Here is a 25,884-nt window from a genome sequence, read left to right as displayed (position 1 = left end):
TGTCATTTGCAGTGGTTTTGTTAGGAAGCAGAAGTTTAAGTCGTGCAGCACTCTTAACTTTATAGAGCCAAGCTAAAAGGATAACCTCACTTTTGGTCCCTTAGCACTCACATTTCCAAGTGTAAAGCCTAAAGTATACTTCACTTTTTACTCGTATGCGAGGGTTGGCGTACATTTTTTTTTTTTTTTTTGTTTGCGAGTTTGTTTTGCAGTAATCAGTTGTTCCAGGCCACAGTAGAAATGAAACTAAAGAGAGGGAACAACAACAACAACAAAATAGCAACAGCAACAGATGCTCACATTGACAAGCGCTTGTGAGCGAGAGGGTTGGTTTAAAAGATATTTTTGTTATTGGTCATAACTTTATAGGGACAAATGGAGCAGACACTAGACATGGATGAAGCTTTCTAGAGCGCATGTGTCGACTGCCCGCATTCATTAAATGGAGTATACATTGAAAGGCTAGGCTTATGCTAGCACATACAAAAACCTAAGTATACTTTATGCTTCATAGATTTGCCCAAAGTAGACTTTTTATGCGTTCACAAGGGTCAGCAATAGGGTTGGGTATTGTTGGGTTTCTGATTTCAATTCTGCTTATCAGTTCCAATTCTTATTGATTCCTAGTTCAATTTCCAATAAGATAAAAAAAAAAATCTGATCTAAGTGAAACATTTAGATATCAAACATACTTATTCTGTCTTTTTACAAAGTGTTCTGTTGCAGCTGAATAACATGAGCAAGCAGCTTACAGAACACTTTCACACTTTTGCCTATGGTTTTAACAAAAAAAGAACTAGACTAATACATTATAAACATTAAATTGTTAAAGAGAAGTAAACAGTTAAAAAAAACTATAGTTTTCTTTTGATAAATATTAAATACATTGTCATTAAAATTACGAACGATATTTAGTCAAGATCAGTGAATGATTTTTATTTGTTCTTTGATTAACATTAATGACAAATAGCATCTTTATTAGGCTGCTGTCTCTTTAAAACCGAACGCACACGGGCAGATCTAAAAATACTTGTGTTTTCTTTCACATTTATTTACGTTCACTTAAGACAAAAAACAACTGTGTTTATGATGACATACTGATGTATTTTTGTCCATATTGTTCAGTAAATGTGAAAGAAGCACGTTTAGGCTCGAAACAAATCTTCTGCAGTGGAAATGCACGGAACGGTTCAAGAAGTTCTTTCCCTTCCTGCGCGTAAATCGTTTAAAAATCAAATTAAAATGCAAACGCAGGAAGAATTTGGAACCAGTTCTCGGAAACCCAACCCTAGTCAGCATATGGTGCGCAGTACGCCGTACTGTACGCACCACCCAATTTTTGTAACCGTGCAAACTTTGTAGGTGCAGGTCGCATATGCGCATTGAGTTTGTTTTGCAGTAATCAGTTGTTCCACAAGGTGCCAACACTGTGCCGGGCCGTTGTTTCAGAGTAGAAACTAGAGAGATGGAACAACAAAAGACACATTGACAAGCACTTGTGAGAGAGTATGAAATAGCTTTGGGTTAAAAGAGTTAAAAATTATTTTTGATTTTTGTAACCTGTACATACGCAGTAGAAGATGGATACCCGAGCCGAGCCCAACGGTACCCGACGGAACCCGACAGGCCGGGCCGGGCCGGGTTCGGACAGATATTTAGAAAGGATGCTCGGGTTCGGGTCGGGCTCGGTTACATCAGCGCGATAGTGCGCCTGTGTTATAACAGCGCTTTTTGCCCCGTGTGCACTGATGCGCTCATCTGTTGACATTTCCGAACGCCTTCCTACAGTTGCTTAATAAAAGCGGGCTTTCCACACAAAAAAAGTGCATGTGTCATTAGTATGAGAAAAAAAAAAGATTTGAACTGTGTCGGGCTGGGATCGGGCTCGGACATAAATATCTTAATGCCTGTCGGGTTCGGGTCGGGCTCGGTTACTGCTCTGTCGGACGCGGGCCGGGCTCAGACAGAAAAATGCGGCCCGATCCGCACTCTAATACGCAGTGAGTTTGATTTGCAGTAATCAGTTGTTCCACAAGGTGGCAACACTGTCCAGAGCCGTTGTTGCATAGTAGAAAACAAAACTAAAGAGACTGAACAGTAGACACTCACACTGACAAGCGCTTGTGAGGGAGAGGGTATAAGACAGCTCAGCTTTGGTTTAAAAGAGTTTAAAAATATTTGTTATAGGTCATAACTTTACAGGGAAAAATAGAGCAGACACTGTACAAGGATGAAGCTTCCTAGACATAATTAGTTATTTTTTATATTTAGTTATACTGAAAACATTTTAATTCAATTTTTTTTGCCTGTTTTATCATGGATTTTTATGAAGATAGGAACACAAAAGCACCCAAATGTAAGTTAGAATCCATCATGGCGCCGCTCATCGGTTACTCAGGAAAAAGGTGGATACTTTGGGCTTATTTGTTTGACTGTACAGATGCGCAAGCGTGCGTGTACAAAAAACGAAGTATACTTTGGGTCTTGAGTTACTTCCACACAGATATTTAAAGCATTCTTGGATTTGTTGAGTTGACCCTTACCACGATGTTTTGAGTCCTGGCTGACAGACATATCCTGGGTGAGATAACATCATGGTGCTGCCGGCAGAAAAACAAAAATTTAGTGCTTGACTGAACTCATTTTAAATTTAGGCTACATAGTTTTGTTTTCTCCCCCTCAACTTGTAATGTTTCATGTTTTCGAAAGCAAACCTCAGAACAGCTGGGATAAATCTCTCCATCTTCCCCGTCTCCTCACAGCTCCCGATTCCCGCCGAATCTCATTTTAAACGCTTTGCTGTCAGAGCGGTTAAGTTCGAGTGTCAGTCCGTGCGCGCACCTGCTACTTTACGCTCGGCTCGTGTCAAACTCGTTAAAGCGCCTGGAGATGTGCAGAATTGATCTTTAGGCTTCAAACCATCATTAATTCAAATAGGACGTCGAGTTGAATATTCCTCGCCTTTCCCGAGTAGCAGTGATTGACGAGCGAGTTAATTCAAACAGAAGCCATGAAAGCAGTGGTGGTACAGGTGTGTGTTTCAAGCCTTAAACCCCGGTTGGAGATCTCGTGGGGAAGCTGAGATCTTTTGGTGTGTCAATCAAAGCATGCCGATCCTAAGCGTAACGTCCTTTGAGGCCTAACCTAGAAAAGAGACGTCTATAGTGTTCCGCGGATCGTTAAGCAGGTCTGGAATACGAGATTTGTAGTCTACTCCTTGATACACTCTCGGAAGAACTATTACAAGAAATTCCCAGAGCTCGAGTGTTTTGTTTTAAAGTCTACATCAAATCAAAACTTGCTAGTAAAGTTTACTGTTAACGATTCATCAATCTATAATAATCCAAACGGGGAAAAATTTAAATTTAGAATGTATAATAAAATGTTTGGCTTCATTTTTCGTATTCAATACAGACTTTCTTAAATATTCCCAATAGTTTACATAATGATTTAATGCCGTAAATGTTATTAAAAAAAAAACACGGCAGTAACAATACATTTGAAAATCGTTACAATGCTCTCTACAAGTTTCATTCAGAAGGACGTCACATAAGTAAGTAGCCTAAAATTAGTTGCAAATGTCGTTTATGTTGACTTTAAAAGTTTGAAACGAAGAATTTTGACAACATTCAATTTAATAGACCTTTTTTAATCTAAGCTGCGTGTGAAGTGTTTAATAATGATGTACAAATTATAGTTGGTGAGTCTCAGCAGATTCGAATTGCCGACATTACACTTTTTGCTGCTCTGTAGACACTGATTTCACAGAATACATTCCGTGTTATGAAATTTGCTGCTTGCATGCTTAGTCTGTGTCTGTTTGTCATATTGCAGAGTGTGTGTGTGTGTGTGTGTGTGTGTGTGTGTGTGTGTGTGTGTGTGTGTTTGAGAGACTGAATTTGACAGTATGCTTAAGAGTGAAAATGTACCAGCATTGGCACGACACTATGTAAACTAGTTAACTTAAAAGACAATTAGACTAGCTCATCATAGCTTAGTGAAAATATTTAAGGCATCTGATGATTTGAAAATATTATTTATGATATTTGGTGTAAACGCATTTTTGTTCCTTCCTATGGCCTTAAACTCCATTAGAATTTCTTTTGACGTGTATTTGTTTCTTACTGTGTTTGTATCTAGCCAACTTAACCTGAACAAGAGGACAAAAAAGAAAACTATTTTTTTAAGGTTTTGGGTTTATTTAAACAGCTTCACCCCTGAACTGATTGTTTATGTCTTAGGACTTTTTTAAATGTCTGATATCATTTAAATTAAATAAAACCCATTTGAATTCATAAGATCCATGTGTGTTTCTTTTGTCGAATGAATACAAAGATAACACAAGATGTTATTTCTTTCCGGTTTTACTTCTGTCAGTCAAGAAGCACTTATGATTCGTTTTCTCGCTTGTTCAAATTTTACATGGTTGCCCATTGGATAATATTCAAGTGTTCGCATAAAGGACGGCATAGTGATGCATGAAGACTGCCAAAGGAGAATGGCAGATAAGTAGAAAGGCGCTTTGACATGTTGCTCACAGCTGCATATCCTTTCATCTATTTCCACTGGCCCTTCTCGTAGTCCCATTGGGCTGAGAAACCCTCCACCGGATTCACCCGCATGTCCAGCATCCTCTTCACCTGCATAGCCTGCCATTCGTCATCAAGGGTATGAGGATGAGGGGGATACACTGACAGAGAGAGCACAAAAGATTTACCTTTTTTAATTCAAACATCATATATAATTGAATTAAAAACCAAAAATGTAAGACGGTCCTTTACCAAAGTATGTTTGCCAGAGAACAATCAGGCCAGTGAACCCCATGAAGAAAAAGATGCCGCCCGTCACCGTCTTCCACTCACCGGTTGGTTTCTTCATCTCAGCGTATGTCTCATTAAACGTAATCCTGTACACTAAAGGATCACAGTGGATAAAGATTGCAATGTAATTTAGCTTTTCCTCCTTAATTGGACCTTAATGGGACAGTTCAACCAAAAATAATCATTAATTACTCACCCTCATGTTGTTCCAAATCCGTAAGACCTTTGTTCATCTTTAAAACACAGATCAAGATCTTTTTTGCTGAAATCCGAAAGCTTTCTGACCCTGCATAGACAGCAACTCAACTGACATGGTCACGGCCCAGAAAGGTAAGGACATTGATAAAACCATAATGTTATGAAGCTACAATGTTTTGTGTGTGAAGATAACAAAAATAACTAATTTGTCAGTTGTCAATGCTTTGTTTTTCATGAAGTTAAGGTTGAACCACTGATGTTACATGGACTGTTTTAATATTGTCCTTACTACCTTTCTAGGCCTTGAACGTCTCAGTTGTGTTGCTGTCTATGCAGGGTCAGAAAGCTCTCGGATTTAATCAAAAATATCTTAATTTGTGTTCTCAAGATGTTCTCAAGATGTACGGAGGTCTTACAGGTTTGGAACAACATGAAGGTGAGTAATTAATGAAAGAGTTTTCATTTTTGGGTGAACTATACCTTTAATTTGAACAGGCTTATTAATGCAATAAGGAACATCAATATTTGTCATCCATTTTCTCATAAGAGGGTAGATTTTAAATGTGAATAACTGCTAGAAGTTTAAAACTTTTACCACTAGAATATCAAAGCCACAAAACTATAAACATAAAAAGTATAAACACTCTGTATGTTGAGTACAAATAACTACTGAATAAAAGAGACAGAGGAGCAGTAGCAGTACTAACAGGCAAGTTTCTCCTCTTTGGAGAGGCTGTTCCAGGGGCCTTTCTCCTTTTGCTTCAGACTCTTGTCTGCAGCACTGAGGGTGTCTTTGTATGGTCTGTCAGGCAGAGGAGTGTCCAGTCGGTCCCAGTACATGGGTAAAGACATGTCTGTCTGTTCTGTCACCCCACCTGTGAAAACAGGAGGAAATGATCAATTATTGGGAGAAAAATAGAAAAGAGAAAATATGAAGAAAATGCAGGAACACAAGGAACTAGGGGTGGATGATTTGTCCAAAATCTTATAGCACAGTTTGAAAACTTTTATTTCACGGTAACGGTAAGTTGATACCATAGAAATTTCATAATTATTGTCACTAGTTTCAATGTCATAAAAAACTAATAGCCTAAAAAAAAATCAAATAAATACAGCCCACCGAAGACAAGTAAACAAACCGTAAAACAGTGATTAAATAAGAATCAGAAACTAACTACATGCAATAGAATAAAAATCTACAGTGGAACAAATAAATAAGAAATCCTATGTATATTGTATAGCAGGGGTGTCAAACTCAGTTTCCGGACGACCGCAGCCCTGCAGAGTTTTGTTCCAACCTTGCTCCAATATACTATGCAGTTTTTAATTAAGCCTGAATGACTTGATTAGTTGGATCAGGTGTGTTTAATTAGGGTTGCATCTAAACTCTGCAGGGATGTGGCCCTCCAGGACCGGAGTTTGATACTCCTGGTATAAAGTATCAAATGTATAAAAACACTGCATATTTTTCACTGTGTAAATTAAATGTATATATTTCTTCTTATTAGTTACAAAGTGATTTACTCAAGAGCAGTGAGAGATTTTCTCAGTTTTGTTGTTTGATTAACATGAATAACAGAGAGCAGAAATATTAGACTGCTGTCACTTTAAGAGCTGCCCGAATCCAAAACGCAATGTTTAAATGCACATTCAAACGATAAGTTTCCGTGACCACATAGCACAGCAAAATAGTCCAAAATCTCTATCGGTTGACAAATTTCTACTGGTTAATCATATCAGTACAGTATATTGCCCACCACTACGAGAAACAAAAGAAAGTGTAATCCTATAAAAACATTTTGATATAATAATGAAATGCACTAATTGATCATTTCAAATTAAAAATTTTCATTTAATTTTATTAACAGTAGTGGCCAAAATTATTAGAACACTAGTATTTTCAGCTGCTAAACTGTTTTAAATCAGTTTTTTCTTTCTTTTGTTGTAGTGTTTCAGATATATCAGTACATTTACAAACATTCATTTTGCCATTGATTGTAATAATCCAGTGAGATTTATGTTTGCACAAGGAGTCTGACAACAGCCAGTGCTCCACACAAAGATCTGATCTCATCATCAGAGTTTCAAACAGAACTAACTAAGACAGACTAAATCCAAAAGAACTGTGGGAATGTCTCCAAGATGCTTCAAGAAACCTACCTGCAAAACTACAATACTGTTAAAAGTTTCAGGCATGAAACGCTGTAAAATGAGGATGCTTTCATAATCTTTATCAATTAACTTCTGTTAACTACATTAATTCAACATTTGATGTGACCATCCTTGCGTTTAAAGCAGCTTTTGCCCTAGGTGCACTTGCGCATCGTTTTTCAGGTAGCTTTGCAGGTAGGTCTCTTGAAGCATCTTGAAGACATTGCCACAGTTCTTCTGTTTGTTTATTTATTTTATTTTTTTCTGGATGTCTCAGTTCTGTTTCTTCATGTCATTCCAGAAAGACTGGATGATAATGAGATCAGATCTCTGCGTGGAACACTGGCTGTTGTCAGACTCCTTGTGCAAACAAAAATCTCATTGGATAATTACAATTAATGGAACAATTAATGTTTGGAAATGTGAACTGATACACTGACACACTACAGCAAAAGACAGAAATAACTGACTTAAAACCATTTTAGCTTTTGAAAATACTAGTGTTCTAATCATTTAGGCCATCACTGTATTTTATTCTGTTTTTAAAAACAACATTTAACCGTACCATGCCCATGACTGGCCATCTTGACACTGCTGGAGCTGAATGCAGCCACTCCCCGCCTGGACAAAAGCCCCGCTACACGTCCGGCTGTCAAGTGCAGCATCTGATCCACAAAAGAAAATAAAAGTATGCTCAAAAGCTTTCAGAAAGACCGCAGCACCGAGCAGACTGAGGTTAAATATAACACAAATGGTTGTGCAAATACATTTTTAACTTTCCATGATCTACATAGATCCTGCTATGTTCTTAAACCAACTCGAACACCATCCTCTTAATGTAAGTACCTCCATGTGCATGTGTATTACATTCAGTTCTAGTGTTGTTTAGTACAAAATGACTATCAAGACCCTAAGTAAAAGGAAAAGCCTCGAGTTTAGGACTTTTTTTTGCTGTTTTGCAATACAAGGGTGCATACTGGTATATAAACCCTGTTATGTTTTAGTTCCTTCTTCTGTTCTGGATCAAATCCAAATCCCTGCTTGCTCAGTCTGGTCACATAATCATCTTTTGCTGTTAATTACAGGAAGTCTGCACCATCCACAGCTTTAAGACAAACATTCTGTCTGTAGTGCACATTTCTAGGAAATTTGGTGTTTTGTTTAACAAAACCCCATTAGTACTTTTTATTTATTTGTATTTTTTAGAAAGCAAATGAACATTTGCTGTCATAAAACATTATTTTTTTCATCTGTGCGAAGCTAAAACTTTCTGCACCCTCCATTGTGCAGAGAGAGAGAGACAAAAATACTGTTATTAAAATGGATGAAACTGGCAAAAGCCCAAACCAAGAGTTCACAATGACCCCTATGCACTTTCCAGCTCACCAACAAATTAACAAATGATTTATAAAAGTGAAGTATCTGCTGAATTTTGCTCAAAAACTTAATTTCATGGCGATAGCTCTATGCAATGTTATTTTTATTTACTTTATTTGAAGACAAGTTTCTGCTGTAAAACTACAGACAACATGATCATGTACAACAGCAAAGTGAGTAAAACCAAAGAAGTCATTACATTAATCGATTCAACACATGCATATGCATATCAGTTTTGCAACATGTTGAATGTTGGCCTATTCATGCATTTCTCTCAAAACATAAAGATTACGCTGTTACTCTTTCTTTTGCTGTAGAACATTGCATCTTTGAAACTCTTTAAAGTATTTTTCCTAGTTAAATGTGCTTTTTAAGTGCACAGATGCATATTCTTGCATGCTTTTTAGTCCATGCTTACTAACTATCTCCCCCTTGCTGCTTCTAGAAAGTTCCCTCATCGTACTCACAGTTTTCCTGAGAGACAAGACGGTAAGGATGACAAAATCACAAGTAAGAAACTACTTAAAAAAAAGTGCACACTTGCTTTGTTTTATGCGTATGTCCCTACTTGGGCTGTTGGCAGTAACTGACCATGAAAACAGAGGGATGGGTGGAGCAAGGAAGGAGAGAGAGATAGAGAGAGAGAGCTAGTGGGAGGTATTGGCTTTAGTAGGGATTTTAAACTGTGAGAGCCTGTGCAAGTAAACATCTGAGGTGACCATGTGACCTCTCTGTTCAGTGGGAGATCTGTGCTGAAGTTTAACTCTTCACATTTCAAAATTTTCCCTTCTTTCTTATATTTAGTTTTAATCCCATAAAGCCTTGTTTTTGAATCCGCAGATCATTTTATTTATGATTACAGTTCTTGGAAGTAAACTTTCAGAGAACAGAGGAAATGGAAGCGATCATAAAGAACGCACTAGAAAAAGGGGTAAAAGAGGAGGGGGAGAGAGAGGTGGAAAGTTTATTTGGCTCATGTCCAGTCCTGATCTGGGTTTAGCCCAGTGCAACCTGAACTAAGTTCTGCCTCAGAAATCTGGCAGTGAGTCTGTATGTGGGAATATGTTTTACTGCTCAACCAGCAGTGGAAGATGGATGAAATATTAAGGAATACTGAGTATTACGGGTCAAATAAGGACAAACCTGCTGTGAAATAGTCCAGCTGCTCCAGCACAAAGATCAGACAATCATACATGGTTAAATTGTGTTCTTACATGTAATTTCTTCAAGTTTTCAGTTCTCTCTGCTTTACTGTAAATATTTTAGAAAAGTGAGAATTTCCCAACAATAACTGCAGGTGTCATGCTTTTCTATAGTGTCTTGAAGGAATGTTTTATCCTTAAATGTTAAGTTAATATCTATCAGCATCATCTTTCACATGCTCCTGATTATCAAAAAAATAATTAATTTGCACATTAAAATACATACTGCTTTTAAAATATATGATCCTGGACCACAAAACCAGTCTTAAGTAGCATGGGTATATTTGTAGAAATAGCCAAAAATACATTGTATCGAATTTAGTTTTATGTTAAAAATCATTAGGATATTAAGTAAAGATTATGTTCCATGAAGATATTTTGTAAACATAACAAAACTTAATATTTGATTTGTAATATGCACTGCTAAGAACTTCATTTGGACTACTTTAAAGGCGATTTTCTCAATATTTAGATTTTTTTTTTTTTTTTTGCATCATCAGATTCCAGATGTTCAAATAGTTGTATCTCAGCCAAATATTGTCTTATCCTAACAAACCAAACATTAATGAAAGCTTATTTATTCAGCTTTCTCCTCAGACCCTTATGACTGGTTTTGTGGTCCAGGGTCACATATACCACAAGACTAGAATGTTAAAATCGCTTTCAGATCATGACCATTTAAAGTCAATAAACATTGCATCTTTTGGTACACACAAGAATGAAACGGACATGATGAAAGTGCACTCGTAAATGTGTTAATTTAAACATTTTAAATTAAAAAAACCTATTATATTAAATATTTTTTATTTATATTTTTTTAGAAATGTATAAATGAATAGTAAAAAGTAGGGATGCACCGAAATTAAAATTCTTGGCCGAAACCGAAAACTGAAAAAGAGGAAACCAAGGCCGAAAACCGAAACACCGAAAGAATTATGCCAATTATTAGTACCATTGCATTTATGGCTGTGACTGTGTACTAATCTTACTAAAATCAAGGCATTGCAATTGCATAAATTAATATTACAGTTTCAAAGAATAAATCCATTATGTTAATTTAAACAATTATTATCAATCAAATATTATATTACTTAAATAACATATACATATAGACCTTTTTCCTGAGTAAACGATGAGTGCCGCCATTACGAATTCTAACGTCAGATTGAATGCTTTTCTGTTCCGGTTTCCATAGGAACCCATTCAAATAGCGTCCATCTGTTTTTAATGTAGCTAACGTCCGCTGCTTCTTGTCATCTACACACTCATTATGGTGAGACACTGACAAATGACGGTCATTGCGACATTGCCAAGTGATGGCGCTATGGAGCCATGTGCTTTTTAAAAACATTTGAATAGGTTTAACATTAGTTTATTAGCTCGGAATATACCCTAATTTGACTAGAAACAATGCAGACCGGAAATGCAAAGCATTCTTTCAGTTAAGAGCCGGACTTACTTCCGTGTTCAGGAAAAAGGTCTATATTTTACAGTCTTTGTTTAAATTGTTTAAAATTTTATAACACATTATCTTGTGGATCCATCAGTTCACATTTACAACTCATGTGTTTCTCTTCCAGCAGGAGGCGCTATCAGAATGGTACACAAAGCAGCGCAGCAAATGACTTTGAAACGTGCAACGCTCATATTTATTCAATGGATAGCCTTTTGAAGTTTCATCGAAATCATAATTAAGATTTTCTTAACCCCTAATAACACTGCAGTCATCAATGAAAATTAAGAGCTTTATTTAAGTCTTTCAAAAAACAACCCTTACAAAATACGTTTCTTTACTATTTTTTCCCACCATGTTCAGGGCACAAGAAAAATTTTAGGGGACTAAATTAATATCAGCATATAAAGTATAATCGCCTCTGTCTCTGAATGCACGTCAGATGCTGGAAGCACTATTAGTTTTTACTTTCGCTTTAACATATTGCGCAGTTTTTACATTGCTTGTGTGATATCCATTGGCTCACCTCCATGGTTTAAAACATAAATATTTATAAAAAAATACAGTATATTGAAAAGACATATCTTTAAAATATTGTGACGTAACACCAACGTAAAGCCATTGTTTTTCACTCACTGAAAGCTACATCTGTCTCGATCTCTGCTCTCATCACTGGCTGCCCGCTCGACTGCAGACACACCCCTCTTGAAATTTCGGCATTACATGTTTTGCAAATCGCTATCCGTGGGTCTTTCTCGGATATACTGAAATACGTCCACACCGCAGACGTGTTGCTTCAGACAAGCACGTGCAGGCTGCGGTTTCTGTTTGCGTCAACATACTGTTTCGGCCGAGTTGTTTCGGTGATAGAAGTATATTAGAATGATTTCTGAAGAATCATGTGACACTGAAGACTGGAGTAATGATGCTGAAAATTTAGCTTTGATCACAGGAATAAATTACATTTTAAAATATATTCAAATATGATCAAATATTTATTTTAAATAGTAGAAATATTTCATAATATTACTGCTTTAAAAGCAGAAGAGATTTCTGAGAACAGAGAAAAATCTTACTGTTCAAAATCTGAATGACAGTACACAAAAATATTAGTAAGCTGTATTTAACTGTGTTAGATACAAAAACCTGAAGCGCAACCTACATTCACACATTAACTCTGTACCCAGAATGACCTGCTCAGTGCTTATCTTTCCCCATAAGCGTTTGTGTATACAACTGAATTTTATCTGTTTTCATCGGCCATTCAATCATGCTGAAACAGGGCTACGTGTGCAGATGACAGCACCTCGAATGTGGGCTGTCTGTCACTGTCACTTATTTCCTCAAACCAACAACAGCAAAAAATGCAGGACAAGTTGGGACAGTTTACTTTGGATGCAACTCAAACCAAAGTTGTCACGCCAGCTGTAAACTGTAAACAAGGCCTCAAGTTGACTTAAATCTCTAAGCAAACTCTCACTGGTTGTGTATCAGTGATTAAATAAAGAGACTAGGACATAAAGGACTTTTTGACAGCAATAATAAGAGCTCTGCTTAATTGTGTGAATGTGAAAACCTCCAGAAGCCTCTAGATGGCAGCAGTAAGCCTCGCACGGTGCCAACAACAGCTCTTCAATCATTCTTACAGTTTATACAGAGGGCAGCAGTGAGTCTGACCGAACAACATGTCTTCAAACGTGATACTGCACATTTCTAAACAAATCAGACCGTTATGAAAGTAGGCTTTTGTTTGTGATGTGAATACAAAGGCTTGCATAGCTTTAAAAGTTGTTGATGTCAATTTTCACCATACGTCCTATGGAATTCACAATGGGTTTTTATAATAGTTATGAGTATAAAAATAAGTCTGTGGTGAACTACTTGAAGAGACGTTTTGTTCTACAACATAAATTACATAATAGCAAATGTTATTTGTATGTTAAGTGTTAAGTTGCTGTAAAAACAACTGGTTGTTTTACTGGTAAATACCTTACATAACAACTGAAAAATTCACACTTGAGGTATAACGTTAGCTTTCTAGTTTGTTACAGAAAAACGTTAAAGCTTTTTCAAGTACAGGCCTTGCTTCACTCGTAAATCAAAACTGCTGCTCTTAAAACCCATAGGAAATTCCTGAGGGAATTCATGGCTGGAAAATGCTAAAGCTCATGGTTTTATGACTGCAAACTGAACAGCTCTATACGATACATTGATTTCATGGAATGTTTTTTTTTTATGTATAAAACTGTCTGCCACTTACCAAGTCCTAAACTCCCTTTTTTTCCTTTCATTTAACAATAATTATAAAACAACGTCAATCATTTCAACTTTTATTGTTTACTATTATATCAAACAGCACGAAAACCGATTAGACAACAGTAACCGGTAAGTTTGAAAAACTCCGATGTACTCAGAAATTTCTCCGATATTACACTGTTTGAATGACTCTTACACAACTATTTGCTAACAAAGTACATTTCTTGTGACCTTCTTTAGTTTATAATATAAATGTAATTTCATGCTAAACAAATAATCAGTATAAAGGGATTGCACTTAAGTCACGGTTTCATCAGTTACCTGGATGCGCGGCCAAATCAGAGATAATCGGATGTAAACAACAGCATGGATTGCATAGTTAGTGTACAAATAAATACGTTCTTCTGCTAATTTATGTTGTCTAAACCACGGAAAAAAAATATGTGGAAGCTTTAAAATCAAAGAGAAAGAATTAATAAGCAGGAAAGGGCACAATATTTTGACAAACTAAAGTTAATAGATGATAAAGATACGTATGAGAAGTATTAATTAAGATATTAGCCTAATTTCACTTCCATTTCACTTACCTGACTGGAAATGATAAGAATAAAATCAAGTGTTGTCAAGATTCTTGCCCTGAAAATCCTGGTTCAGTTTGGTCAACCACAAACGCCTTTCGTTCCTCAGTTTTTTACACTCTTCTCCTTGATTTTGGCAGTGTATAGTATTTCAAATGTTTTTCCCAGTCCGACCAATTAGTACAGCCCAAGTCATTACAATAATTTTCCATTTTCAGTAGCAATAATCAGCAAAAAGTGCGAGTTCAGTATGGTTCAGTGACATTGTTTACAGTCTGTGCTGCCAATATGGCCAATTAATGACATGAAGTCACTATAAAAGCAGCACTACAAATCTTCAGTATCACTATTCACTATGACTTATTGTCATCTGTTTAAAATATAAAATTGCAAGTTACATGCAAAACAGTTTTAAATACTGATTTCATTTTATTTGTACATTAGCGTCCAAAGGTTTGGAATACTTGGAAGACTTTTTAATGTTTTTGAAAGTCTGTAAAAATACAGTAATGTTGTGAGATATCATTGTTATTAATACAATTTAAAAGAACTGTATTCTATTTGAATATATTTTAAAATGTAATTTATTCCTGTGATGGCAAAGCTGAAGCTTCAGTGTCACATGGTCCTTCAGAAATCAGAGGCTCATTAATGAAGTTGTAGTCATTTTGTACCCTGAACATCTTTTGTAGAGCAGCTTTAATAAAACATTTATGTCTGATCTTTTTTTTTTCTTTCAGTTGAAAGCCTCACTATTTCAACATCAATCCACTCCTCCCCAGCAGAGAACTGCGTTAGTGAGTATTAAGGTGGTGACTGTCCCATTGGGGCCCACTGATTCTCGGGTGCTGACCATGACACTAACAGCTGGCAGAACAAAGCAGAGGGCTGGATCGGGCACCACTGGCTGTGCTCCCTCAATTCCATCCTGTCCCCTCCCACCAAGAGTGGCACGTGTCTCTGCGCACCCCCAACTTACACAGCTTAAACTGAGCGTACACAACCCCCTGCTTCTGTCGTTACACCCATTGTTATCTCCTAGCCCCCTTCCTCCAGCTCAGCCCTATTATATGCTTAGATTTTGCATTTTTTGCTCTCTAGAGGAAACTCATATACCATTTGTCTTTGCCCTCCCCACCCCTGGCGTCTTGCATTGTCTTGTCTCTTTACTAAACAACAAAAAGCCAGAAATGAAGACCGAATAGAAATGACCCTCTTGACCGTTATCTTGAAATCAGTCTGCAGTGCCATTCGTCTATGTCCACATCCAAACATACGCAACTCGCTAATAGTTTATCTGCAAACGCCCACTTCACTGCAAGCACAAATGCATGTCAGTTATTTCATAAATCTAATAAGTATTCAAGAAACTGACACACACACACACACACTGGTATTCTTATCAGTATGGGAACATTACATAGGCGTAATAGTTTTTCTGCTGTACAAATGGTAATTTCCATCACTTTTCTGCATTTGTAGAGTTTTAAAACAATTCATTTTGTATGAGTTATAAGCTTGTTTCCTCATGGTCATTGGTGTTTGATGATGAGTTTTTAGCTCAAGGTCTGCATTTAAAGTCACACCAGAGGTGTTCAGCTGATATTAGGACTTTGCTTTCTGCAGGTCAGTCAAGTTCTTCCACACTGACTGAGTCAATCATTTCTTTTTTAACCTTGCCTCAACCATTGCCATGTTAGAATTAAAGAGGGCCCTGTCAAAAATATATACAGTCGAGCCCAAAATTATTCATACCCCTGGTAAATTCTGACTTAAAGTTTTTTTTATTCAACCACGTTTATTTTTTTTTTTTTGACCGGAAATGACACATACTTCTCCCAAAAGCTAATAAGACGATGTACAAGAGGCATCATTGTGGAAAAAAATATTTCTCAGCTTTTATTTACATTTGAACAAAAAGTAGCACGTCCAAAATTATTCATACCCTTTGCAAACTGTCACAGTCTATGGGAATTCTCAACAACAACAACATCAGGCAGTCTGCAGAGAAACTTGGCCTTGGGCAACAGTGGACATTTCAGCATGACAACGACCAAAAACACACAGAAAAATTGGTGGCCCAGCCAGAGTCCTGACTTAAATCCAATTGAGAATCTGTGGAGGAAGATAAAAATCAGGGTGATGCAAGGAGACCCTCCAACCTGAAAGAGTTGGAGCTCATCGCTAAAGATGAATGGACAAAAATACCAGTGGAGACATGCAAAAAGCTGGTCAGTAATTATAGGAAGCGTTTGATTGCTGTAATAGCCAATAAACAAATACATTTTCTATTGATTATTGAGAAGGGTATGAATAATTTTGGACATGCCACTTTTTGTTCAAACAATTTTTCCACGATAATGGCTCTGGTACATCGTCTTATCTTCTGAGAGACATTTCTATTCAAAAAAAAAAAACTTGCTGGTTAAATAAAAGTAACTTTAAGTCAGAATTTGCCAGGGGTATGAATAATTTTGGGCTTGACTATATATATATATATATATATATATATATATATGTGACCCTGGACCACAAAACCAGTCATAAGGTTAAATTTGACAAAACTGAGATTTATACATCATATGAAAGCTCAATAAATAAGCTTTCTATAGATGTATGGTTTGTTAGGATAGGACAATATTTGGCTGAGATACATCTATTTGAAATCAGAAATCTGAGGATGCAAAAAAATCAAAAAGACTGAGAAAATCACCTTTAAAATTGTCCAAATTAGGTTCTTAACAATGCATATTACAAATCAAAAATTACATTTTGATATGTTTACAGTAGGAATTTTACAAAAAATCTTCATGGAACATCAACTTTACTTAATTTCTTAATGATTTTTGGCATAAAAGAAAAATCAATCATTTTGACCCATACAATGTACTTTTGGCTATTGCTACAAATATACCCCAGCGACTTAAGACTGGTTTTGTGGTCCAGGGTCACATATATATATAAATGTATGTGTGTGTGTGTGTGTGTGTGTGTGTGTGTGTGGTTAGTATTATATAGAGTATGTTAAGGCCAAAAGTGTTACAACTGTCTCTTGTCTCCCTTATTTTAACTGCAAAATGACCACAGACTTCACCATGCTAAAATATGGATTTGACATTGAGATATTTCTGTCCTAGAAGTGAATTTTAAAGAGATGCTTTATTGCTTTCAACCTGTGTGTGGTTCATTCAGCCTTGTAGAGAAATGCCTTCTCAAGCCAAAATCTGCAAGACCACTGCTTTAGTGAAAATATATCATTCACTCTCTTTACACCAACTCCTGTAAGGTTATAAATATGAGGGTAAGCCTAAGACCTAAGAAGCCCTGCCCTCAAAAATATGGCCAAGGGCTGGTGCCATACACACAGTGCCAGCTTTGACCTAGACCTTCTTCTTCCAGTGTCCTGGTTTACTGTGCCACCTCTCTCGCGCTTCCTTTCCTTCTTCCATTCACATCCAACCTACTTTGCATACTGGCACCATAAGACAATCTTTTCCTTTCAACCCCCCAAGGCATGCTGGGTAAATGGGTCATTCTATCGCTGCCTTTCGTTAAAAGTGTGGCTGCTCTTTTTGTTGCTCATTTCATGTGTGGTTACAGTTTTGTGTTTGATCTGGACTCTCTCCTCCTCTGCTGGCTCTTGTTCAATGAGGTTATGCTTGCGAACAGTGAATGGGATGCTCTGCATGATGGCCCTGATGGACGATAAGACGCTGACCTGCATTACACACCAATTAGAGCTTCTCACTGTTTGTTTATCTCGATTCAAACTGGCACTGCCAAACGTTTGGCCATAATAACAGCATTCAGTGTTATCTTCGTGACAGGATTATAAGGCTGAGCTACCTGGCTTAGAGTTTTCCATATTATCTGTTGGCACGAGATGTAATGAGGCAAATGAGGTTAACGTTTGGCTTTAGGGTGTAACATTAATGCCCTTCCCCCCTAAAAAACCACTGTGAACATAGGCAACAAGTTCAACAATATGCCAAAGAGATTTCATTTATGCATATTTATTCAAATCATTTCCACATCTCAATATCCTGATGGATTGTGTACTAAAACTCAGATATATCTGAGATATACATCTCATCTTTTAAAATGAACCATTTGCTGGTTCTCTGCAAAACATGATAAGTAAACATTGAATGTTTTTTTTATTTAGTACCTTTACTTTTACTTCATTACCTTCCAGTGAAAAATATTTGGCATTTTTCCTCTACCACATTTTCATCATTTGAGTTGATTCTTTTTCGATGAACTGGTTGAACCTGTTGCAAGATAGTCTTATGACAATTCATAACTGTTTAACGTTTTGGCAAATTGCCGTCTAATTCATACAGTCTTGTTAGTGCTTTTCGATCTGTTTATGCTCAACTAAAGCAGGGTTAGGGGTGAAACCTCATGCCTGGTTTTCATTCAATTCTTATTTTACGAAATTCTTACAAATTAGCAAAAAATTTTCATGATATCTGTAAGTTATCTGTAAGTTTGACTGATCTGATCTAAATCAGTTACCAGCTCACTGATTTAGTGATCCAGTCACAGCAAGTCTCAAGTAAACAAATAACTGAATCATCTAGCCAAGAATCACATGTAATATGATTCTCAGAGGTCGAGTGTGCTAGTTCATAATAATGTCAGACTGCTCTAATCTAAGCTTCTGGGTGACTGGGACATCAGACCTTTCACTCTTTTATTTAGAATCAGAGAATTTATCATATAAAATAGCAAAAAGTGCTTATTCTTAAGTAATTTTTGACCCTGGACTACAAAACCAGTCACAAGTTGCACATGTATAATTGTAGCGATAGCCAACAATACACTGAATAGGTCAAAATTATCATTAGGATACTATGTAAAGATCATGTTCCATGAAGATATTTTGTAAATTTCCTACTGTAAATATAACAAAACCTATTTTTTTTTTATTAGTAACATGCATTGCTAAGAACTTAATGTGAACAACTTAAGGCAATTTTCTCAATATTTAGATTTTTTTTTTTTGCACCCTCAGATTCCAGATTTTCAAATAGTAATATCTTGGCCAAATATTGTCCTGTCCTAACAAATCCATATATCAGTGGAAAGCTTACTTATTCCACTTTCAAAGTATTGATTTTCACAAAATTGACACTAATGACCGGTTTTGTGGGCCAGGGTCACATTTGACGTTAAGTACATTTAAAAGTAAGTACTTCAGTATTTTTACTCATTTACAAAGTAGACCTGCATTAAATTTTACTGGAGAAAAACTAAATAAAAAATATCTGCTGCACTTTAACACTACTTACATCTAGTGCTGATGTTTTTCCTCTGGTTTGTTTTAGTGCATGTATGAATTCACCGCTGATCAGACAGTCCAAGATTACTCACCAAAAACTGTTATTTCCAGATTTCTCAATGTATCCTGAACCACAATGAATCATGATCCATCATGTGCTATATCAGATTATTACACCATATCTGCAATATCAAAACATTAAGTAAAATTAAACAGGATTTAAAATTATGGTTTTCATTCTTTGTTAAAGGGATAGTTCACCCAAAAATGCAAATTTAATTACTCAGCCTCATGTCATTCCAATCCCGTAAGACCTTCGTTCATCTTCGAGACACAATTTAAGATATGATGAAATCCAAGTGTTTTCTGATTCTGACCTTGGATAGACAGCAACGCAACTCACATGTTCAAGACCCTAGAAAGGTAGTAAGTACATTAAAATAGTCCATGTGACATCAGTTTAACAACTTCTCTTTCCTGTCAGTCTTCAACGTGTGTTCACGAGAGTAACAAGACCCATGCATATGGGGCTGCTGACTCGGAGAAGAAATTGCTGAATTAAGTCATTATTTTAGTTTTCTTTGCAAACAAAAAGTATTTTTATAACTTCATAATATTACGGTTGAACCCAGGGGCGCCGCTAAGGGGGGGTAAGTTAGGACGATTCTAAGGGCCCATGCCCTTTAGGGGCCCCCAGAGATCTGCTTTGGTGTGGTAGGGGGGGGCCCAAACTCATATTTTGTCATAGGGCCCAAAATTGCGAGCGAACATACGTCCAGAAGACAACTGCAATTGTTTTACGAACATTTAGCAACAACACTGTACCAAGGAGTGCAAAAAGACAAATTACTACACGCACATTTAAAATACTTAAACTTTGAGCATGCCTAAATCATAAAAACTGAGGGTTGTTCACGATAACATAAGATGCGCAAATCAAACACCATTTTTGTGCAGATGGCAGGATCGAATTGAACTGGCGTCTTTCTTCAAAAGATGATCCACACACACACACCTCATCACAGGGAAACGAAAACTGACAAAGAAGAGCACAAACCATGTCTCTGAAACAGCAAGCCAGCTAACGTAAACAAGTGACACTTTCCAATGCATAAATACTGTGATAGCTCACGCAAAGCATGGTGCAGAAATTGGATTAGACGAGTCCTTTGTCATGTATAACATTACACTGCTCATTAATAATGCTTAAAAGGGGCAGTCAAACCAATGTAGAGTGGTACTATACAAGCAGCCAATGAGCACAAAACAAATTAGGGTCTTGTGACCCTTTAAAACCTCAAGTACTAAGAGTGCCAGTTTACCCATAAGGACAAGTTTAAGTCAAAAAAAAAAAAAAGGGAAGCAAGAATAGGTTTCTTAAAGTTTATTGAAAACCAGTTGAAGTCTTGTGACGCTCTTGAACCATTAGGGGACCAAGTGAGGCCTTGCCTTCCCACTGAACATCTAGAAAAGCAAACACCTAGGTCAAATATAGCACTTAAAAGCATCAAAAGCAACTTTGAAAGCAGCTACCTACCACTGAAAGCAGCAGTTCCACTATCAGGACCACATGTTGAGTCACAACAACCGCAAACCTGGTGGTTTCCATCAGCTGCAAACCATCTGCAATGAGACACAAGTTAGACACCACACCTTAAACTAAAAGGTCTTAAATGCATAAACATACCCATTGGCAAAGGAACATGACTTGTGTCCAGCATCACTTGGTACAGCAGCAATAGTGGCCTTCAAGAGACAGGTTATATAGATCTGCAAGAGACTCAAAATTAGGTCAAACCCAAAGCAGCAGGAAAAACTCAAATTAACTCTTGATGCTCGTAGTACATACAGAATGACTGTTTCCCCCCTGGAACATGAATGCCTCCAGCTGGAACTGGACCTTGTCATACTGGGTTTGAGGCATGAACCGGGAGCTGGAAGACGTAGCCTTGGCATCCACAAAGCACCTTAAAAGAACATCAACCTCAGCTACAAAGATTGACTCAAGGAGGTCAACTACAGAACCAAGCATTGAGACCTTACCCATCATTGTCGGGTGATGACAGCAGTTACAATGAGCAACTCAATACCAAGAGTTCAACTTACCCATGATTATCAATGAAGGCATATCTCGGAAGGGAGTTCACATCAGGTACTTGGGTAGCCACACAGCTGTCCACAAACACACGCAGAGGCACATGATTGTACACCTTCACAGACGCCTCAATATTGAAGACATTACCCAGGAAGTAATAGTTTGAAGGCCTCTCATAAGACCAGTCGTCTGCAAGAAGAACAGAGTTTAGGCAAAGCCACATGCACAAGGCCAAAGGTCCAAAGAAACTGCACCTACCCAACATGATCTTCAAGGAGAAGAGCAAGACATCTTCACCAACCTCTTTTGAGGCATAAGGAACCCAAGTTGGAACCAAGGCATCGCTGCTTACATTATGAAGCCTGCAGTTCAAGACACAATTAATTGATCTTACAGTTGCAACAAGGCAAGAGGCAACAGTCACTTAAAGGGTCACTTACCTTTGATAGTGGCATTGAACGCCAACAATCACGCCATCGGCACGGGTAATTGGAGTGCCAGCAAGTGCCTCGGGAGCGTAGGTAAGAGAGAACGTGTAGACAAGCTCATCCTCAGTTACCTGTAAGAGATGGAAGTTGTTACCAAGAGCATTCAACTCAGCCATGCTCTTGAGGTTATGCCACAGAATACTCATTTTGGGTTCCAAGGAACAGTTCTTAAAGAACCAAACTCAGAGTGAAGAAATCTACATTTAAGGGTTTAATGGACATTCATAGAGTCACAAGTTCTTACCATCAGCACACTGTTGCAGTTCTGTAGTTCATACTCAAAGAAGAAGAGCACCCTAGATCCTGGAACCTGACCGACAACAGAACACCCTCCCAAAGACAAACCAGATGGCTGGATGAGGTGACCATTGCTAAACAAGTCCTGCTGTACCTCCACATGAACACTACTCTCACTGCATTGAACAGCTACGCTACTGGGAGTCACGGGTTGCCTGATCTGGAAATCCACTGCCAACTCACTCTGAACCTCTGGAACAACTGGAAACCTCCAATCCAGAGGCTTGACTGGACCCTGCATCAGCTGCTTCTCCTGAACTCCAAAAGGACTCTGCAAGGCAGAGGTCATTCCCATAGGGTTCCAGAGTCCTCGAGGAGAAACAGCAGGACCTCCGGAAGCCAGATGTGATTCTGAGCTCATGCTCCTTGGACTTTGACGGTACTTCAAACTTCCCTGTGCATTGCTCAGATCAAATACAACAATCACAGCCAGCACTAACACACCTTGCAGGAATGCCATCCTAACAAACTTGGAATCAATGCCACAATACTCACCAGTGCTTGACTTTGCCTTTTATACAGCTTTGAATTAGGATGGCTCCTCCCCTTTCAGCTTAATTGATTACACTTGATTCTCCTCCGGACCTGGAGAATTTATCTATTAGCAAATGAGAAAAAACAAACTGGAAACGAGAACAGGTTTAACAAATTTATTGAAAACCAGAAGTCTTTCATTGCTCTTGAACCATTAGGGGACCAAGTTAGGCTTTGCACCTGGAAAAGCAAACACCTAGGTCCAGTACAGCACTTGAAGCATCAAAAGCAAATTTTGAAAGCAGCTATCTACCACTATCAGGACCATGTTGAGTCACAATGACCACAACTTAATGTGAGCTTGAGCATTAAGTCACTAGATGTACTCCCAATTCTCAGTGACAACATTGGTCCTAAAGAGTCAAAGTCAACTTTATTGTCAATTCTGCCACATGTACAGGACATACAGAGAATTGAAATTGCGTTACTCTCAGACCTATGGTGCAGACATTAAATACAAACAGTAACATTAAATACAAACAGTAACATTAAATACAGTGAAAAAATACGAATAAGTACAAATAAACATATAATGTATAAAAATGAAAAATACAATATACAAGTAAGGGCACATGGTAGAGAGTGCAAACCATGTAAACAATATAGTGCAACAGAGCTTGTGTGTAAAAATGTAAAAGTGTCAGAGCAGTCTTGTAACAGTCTTATGAGTAGTGTGAGGTAGTTTGCAGACCAATGCTGCGCAAAGTGACTGGTGCAGGTCAGTGTGTGTGTGTCAGTTCAGAAAGTTTGTGGGGCAGAAGAGGGGAGTGAGGGGAGTGGGGGCAGAGCAGGGAGAGAGTTGAGTTTCCTGACAGCCTGAAGGATGAAGCTGTCCTTCAGACTGCTGGTCCTGGCCTGGAGACTTTGCAGTCTCCTCCCTGATGGCAGCAGGCTGAAGAAGCTTTGCATTGGGTGGGTGGGATCAGCTGCTATGCTGAGGGCTTTTTTGGTGAGACGTGTGCTGTAGATGTCTTGGAAGGTGGGGAGAGGTACACCAATGATCCTCTCAGCTGCTCTGACTATGCGTTGGAGAGTTTTTTGGCAGGATGGATTGCAGGCTCCAAACCACACAGTGATGCAGGTCGACAGGATGCTCTCGATGGTTCCTCGGTAGAATGTGTACATGATGGGGGCTGGTGCTCTAGCTGTTCTTAGTTTGCGGAGAAAGTAGAGACGTTGCTGTGCTTTCTTGGCCAGTGCAGTGGTGTTGTTTGTGCAGGAGAGATCCTCAGTGATGTGCACACCCAGGAACTTGGTGCTGCTCACTCTCTCCACAGATGCACCGTTGATGGTCAGAGGAGCATGCTGAGTGTGCGCTCTCCTGAAGTCAACAACAATCTCCTTCGTCTTCTCCACATTCAGAGAGAGATTGTTGTCTCCGCACCACGTGGCCAGGCGGCTCACCTCACTTCTGTAGTTTGTCTCATCCCTGTTGCTAATGAGACCCACCACAGTTGTGTCATCCGCAAACTTAATGAAGAGGTTGGAGCTGTGTGACGGTGTGCAGTCGTGGGTCAGCAGAATGAAGAGGAGGGGGCACAGCACACATCCCTGAGGGGCCCCCGTGTTAAGAATGGTGCTGGATGTGTTACTGCCGACCCGTACTGCTTGTGGTCTTCCTGAACGATGGAATGGATAGCGGGTTTGTGTGGACTAGCCGCTAGCCTAGCTCGGATACCTCCACGCTTACCCCTCTTCTGCTTCCTCTCACACCGCTTGAGGTGCCTTCATTGTGGGCGAGGTGCGGGAGTGGGGGTCGGTGATTGAATAGGCCTCTGGAGCAGATCCAGATCATTCAGCTCTTCAGCGTCCACAGAGTTCAACTTCTGCTAATGTCGAGCAAAAATGTTCAGCTATAAACGCGCTTAAGGGCAGATAAACGTGACGAAGACAAAAAACAATGCGACTTACAGGACGAAAAACATGAAAACACTGTTTGGTCGGGAGAGAGAGAGAAGCTGCTGCGTGTGCACGCGCCACCATTTTCATTCACAATTTTCAGCCACAGTCCTGCAGAATATTGCCCCAGTTTTGAAACTTAACCATCCTGTAGATTTCCAGTAAAGCTTAGAGCTTTATTAGCTTGTTCAAGTGTTTGATTACAGTTGGAGCAAGACTGCAGGACTGAGGTTGGCCACGCCTGTTCTAGTCACTTGAAGTGATTAAAAACTCAAGAACAGCACCTTCATGGAAGCAAGGGTTTAGATCTTGCCAGTGATTATCAGTACCAGGTTGGTTACAAAGAGCAAATCTTTAGCCACTTGATGCTACAGAGTTGACTTCAAAAGATAACATGGCAAGACAAGAGCTAGTAATTGAACTCAAATTAGTCACTTAGAGTTGGTACAAACTTAAGAAACTCCACCTTTCCCACCAAATTGTCAATGAAATGTTGGAGCAACTCAAACTTTAGAGCATCATACTGTGGTTGTCAACCAGGAAGCCTACTTTATGCAATCCTTTATAAACTGGAGTTCACATAAGGTCGGTCTTTAGGGTTAAGTCAGTCAACTTCCCCATTCCTCCCGATTAAATTGTCACAACACCCCCCTTATTCAGAGGTGCTTTTTTTACACCTCTGGTTTGAAAAACTTTCTGAAAACGGGCGTTTTTAACTGGGGGTAAGGGGTGGGGTAGAGTGTGGAGACAAGGCAGAGACTGCAAAAAGAGTGACAAAAAGTGAATGAATTCTGCTAATTTGCACACCAACAATGTAAACACACACATTTTGGCAAGATGGACAGCGACACCGAGAGAAAAAAAATTAAAATATGTATTTGCAACGAATGGTAGTTTCTCTGCTTCCTAAACTTGTACATAAACATAAAACCATTAATTTACTGACATGTAATCACTATAAACTTAAAACAGACATATTGGGGTTTCATGAAGACACACACGATACAAAATATTTTACCTTATTGATTTAATGACATTTGAATAAGTAGAATATAACATAACATTAGCATTCAGTCATGATGAAATGTGTAAACAGAACAAATTATGCGATACTTTGCAAGTAGTAGACTGGTAGACTATCATTTGATAATAGCACTCAAAGAAACAAAGCAGAGGACACATTTACTAAATGGCTAGTATAATAGACATGTAAATGGACATGTTAAAGGTCACATTGTTAAAAGTATCTAAG

At 38.2% G+C, this 25,884-nt stretch overlaps 2 protein-coding genes across 3 annotated transcripts; both read right to left on the bottom strand.

Moving 5' to 3' along the window:
- Positions 1-4,348: 4,348 nt before the first annotated feature.
- Positions 4,349-9,169, bottom strand: cox4i2 (cytochrome c oxidase subunit 4I2). 2 transcript variants are annotated; one of them, XM_073823178.1, is made up of 5 exons: positions 9,014-9,169; positions 7,735-7,834; positions 5,726-5,893; positions 4,782-4,913; positions 4,349-4,690 (listed from the first exon to the last, which is right to left on the bottom strand). In XM_073823178.1, exons 2-5 carry the CDS (start codon positions 7,832-7,834, stop codon positions 4,557-4,559), a joined length of 534 nt encoding a protein of 177 aa, XP_073679279.1. In that variant the 5' UTR covers positions 9,014-9,169; the 3' UTR covers positions 4,349-4,556. The 2 variants fall into 2 exon arrangements, with proteins under 2 accessions (XP_073679279.1, XP_073679280.1); XM_073823179.1 differs by having other exon boundaries at positions 9,091-9,109.
- An 11,534-nt stretch (positions 9,170-20,703) lies between these two features.
- Positions 20,704-22,659, bottom strand: LOC141291452 (zona pellucida sperm-binding protein 3-like). The gene is made up of 8 exons (XM_073823614.1): positions 22,147-22,659; positions 21,855-21,973; positions 21,673-21,776; positions 21,426-21,603; positions 21,169-21,286; positions 21,007-21,089; positions 20,857-20,942; positions 20,704-20,783 (listed from the first exon to the last, which is right to left on the bottom strand). Exons 1-8 carry the CDS (start codon positions 22,657-22,659, stop codon positions 20,704-20,706), a joined length of 1,281 nt encoding a protein of 426 aa, XP_073679715.1.
- Positions 22,660-25,884: the final 3,225 nt, after the last annotated feature.

The sequence above is a fragment of the Garra rufa genome, chromosome 18 (genome assembly GCF_049309525.1).
Source record: "Garra rufa chromosome 18, GarRuf1.0, whole genome shotgun sequence".
Taxonomy (NCBI): Eukaryota; Metazoa; Chordata; class Actinopteri; order Cypriniformes; family Cyprinidae; genus Garra; species Garra rufa.
The sequence above is the reverse complement of the archived record's forward strand: the minus strand, read 5'-3'. Positions and strand labels throughout refer to the sequence as shown.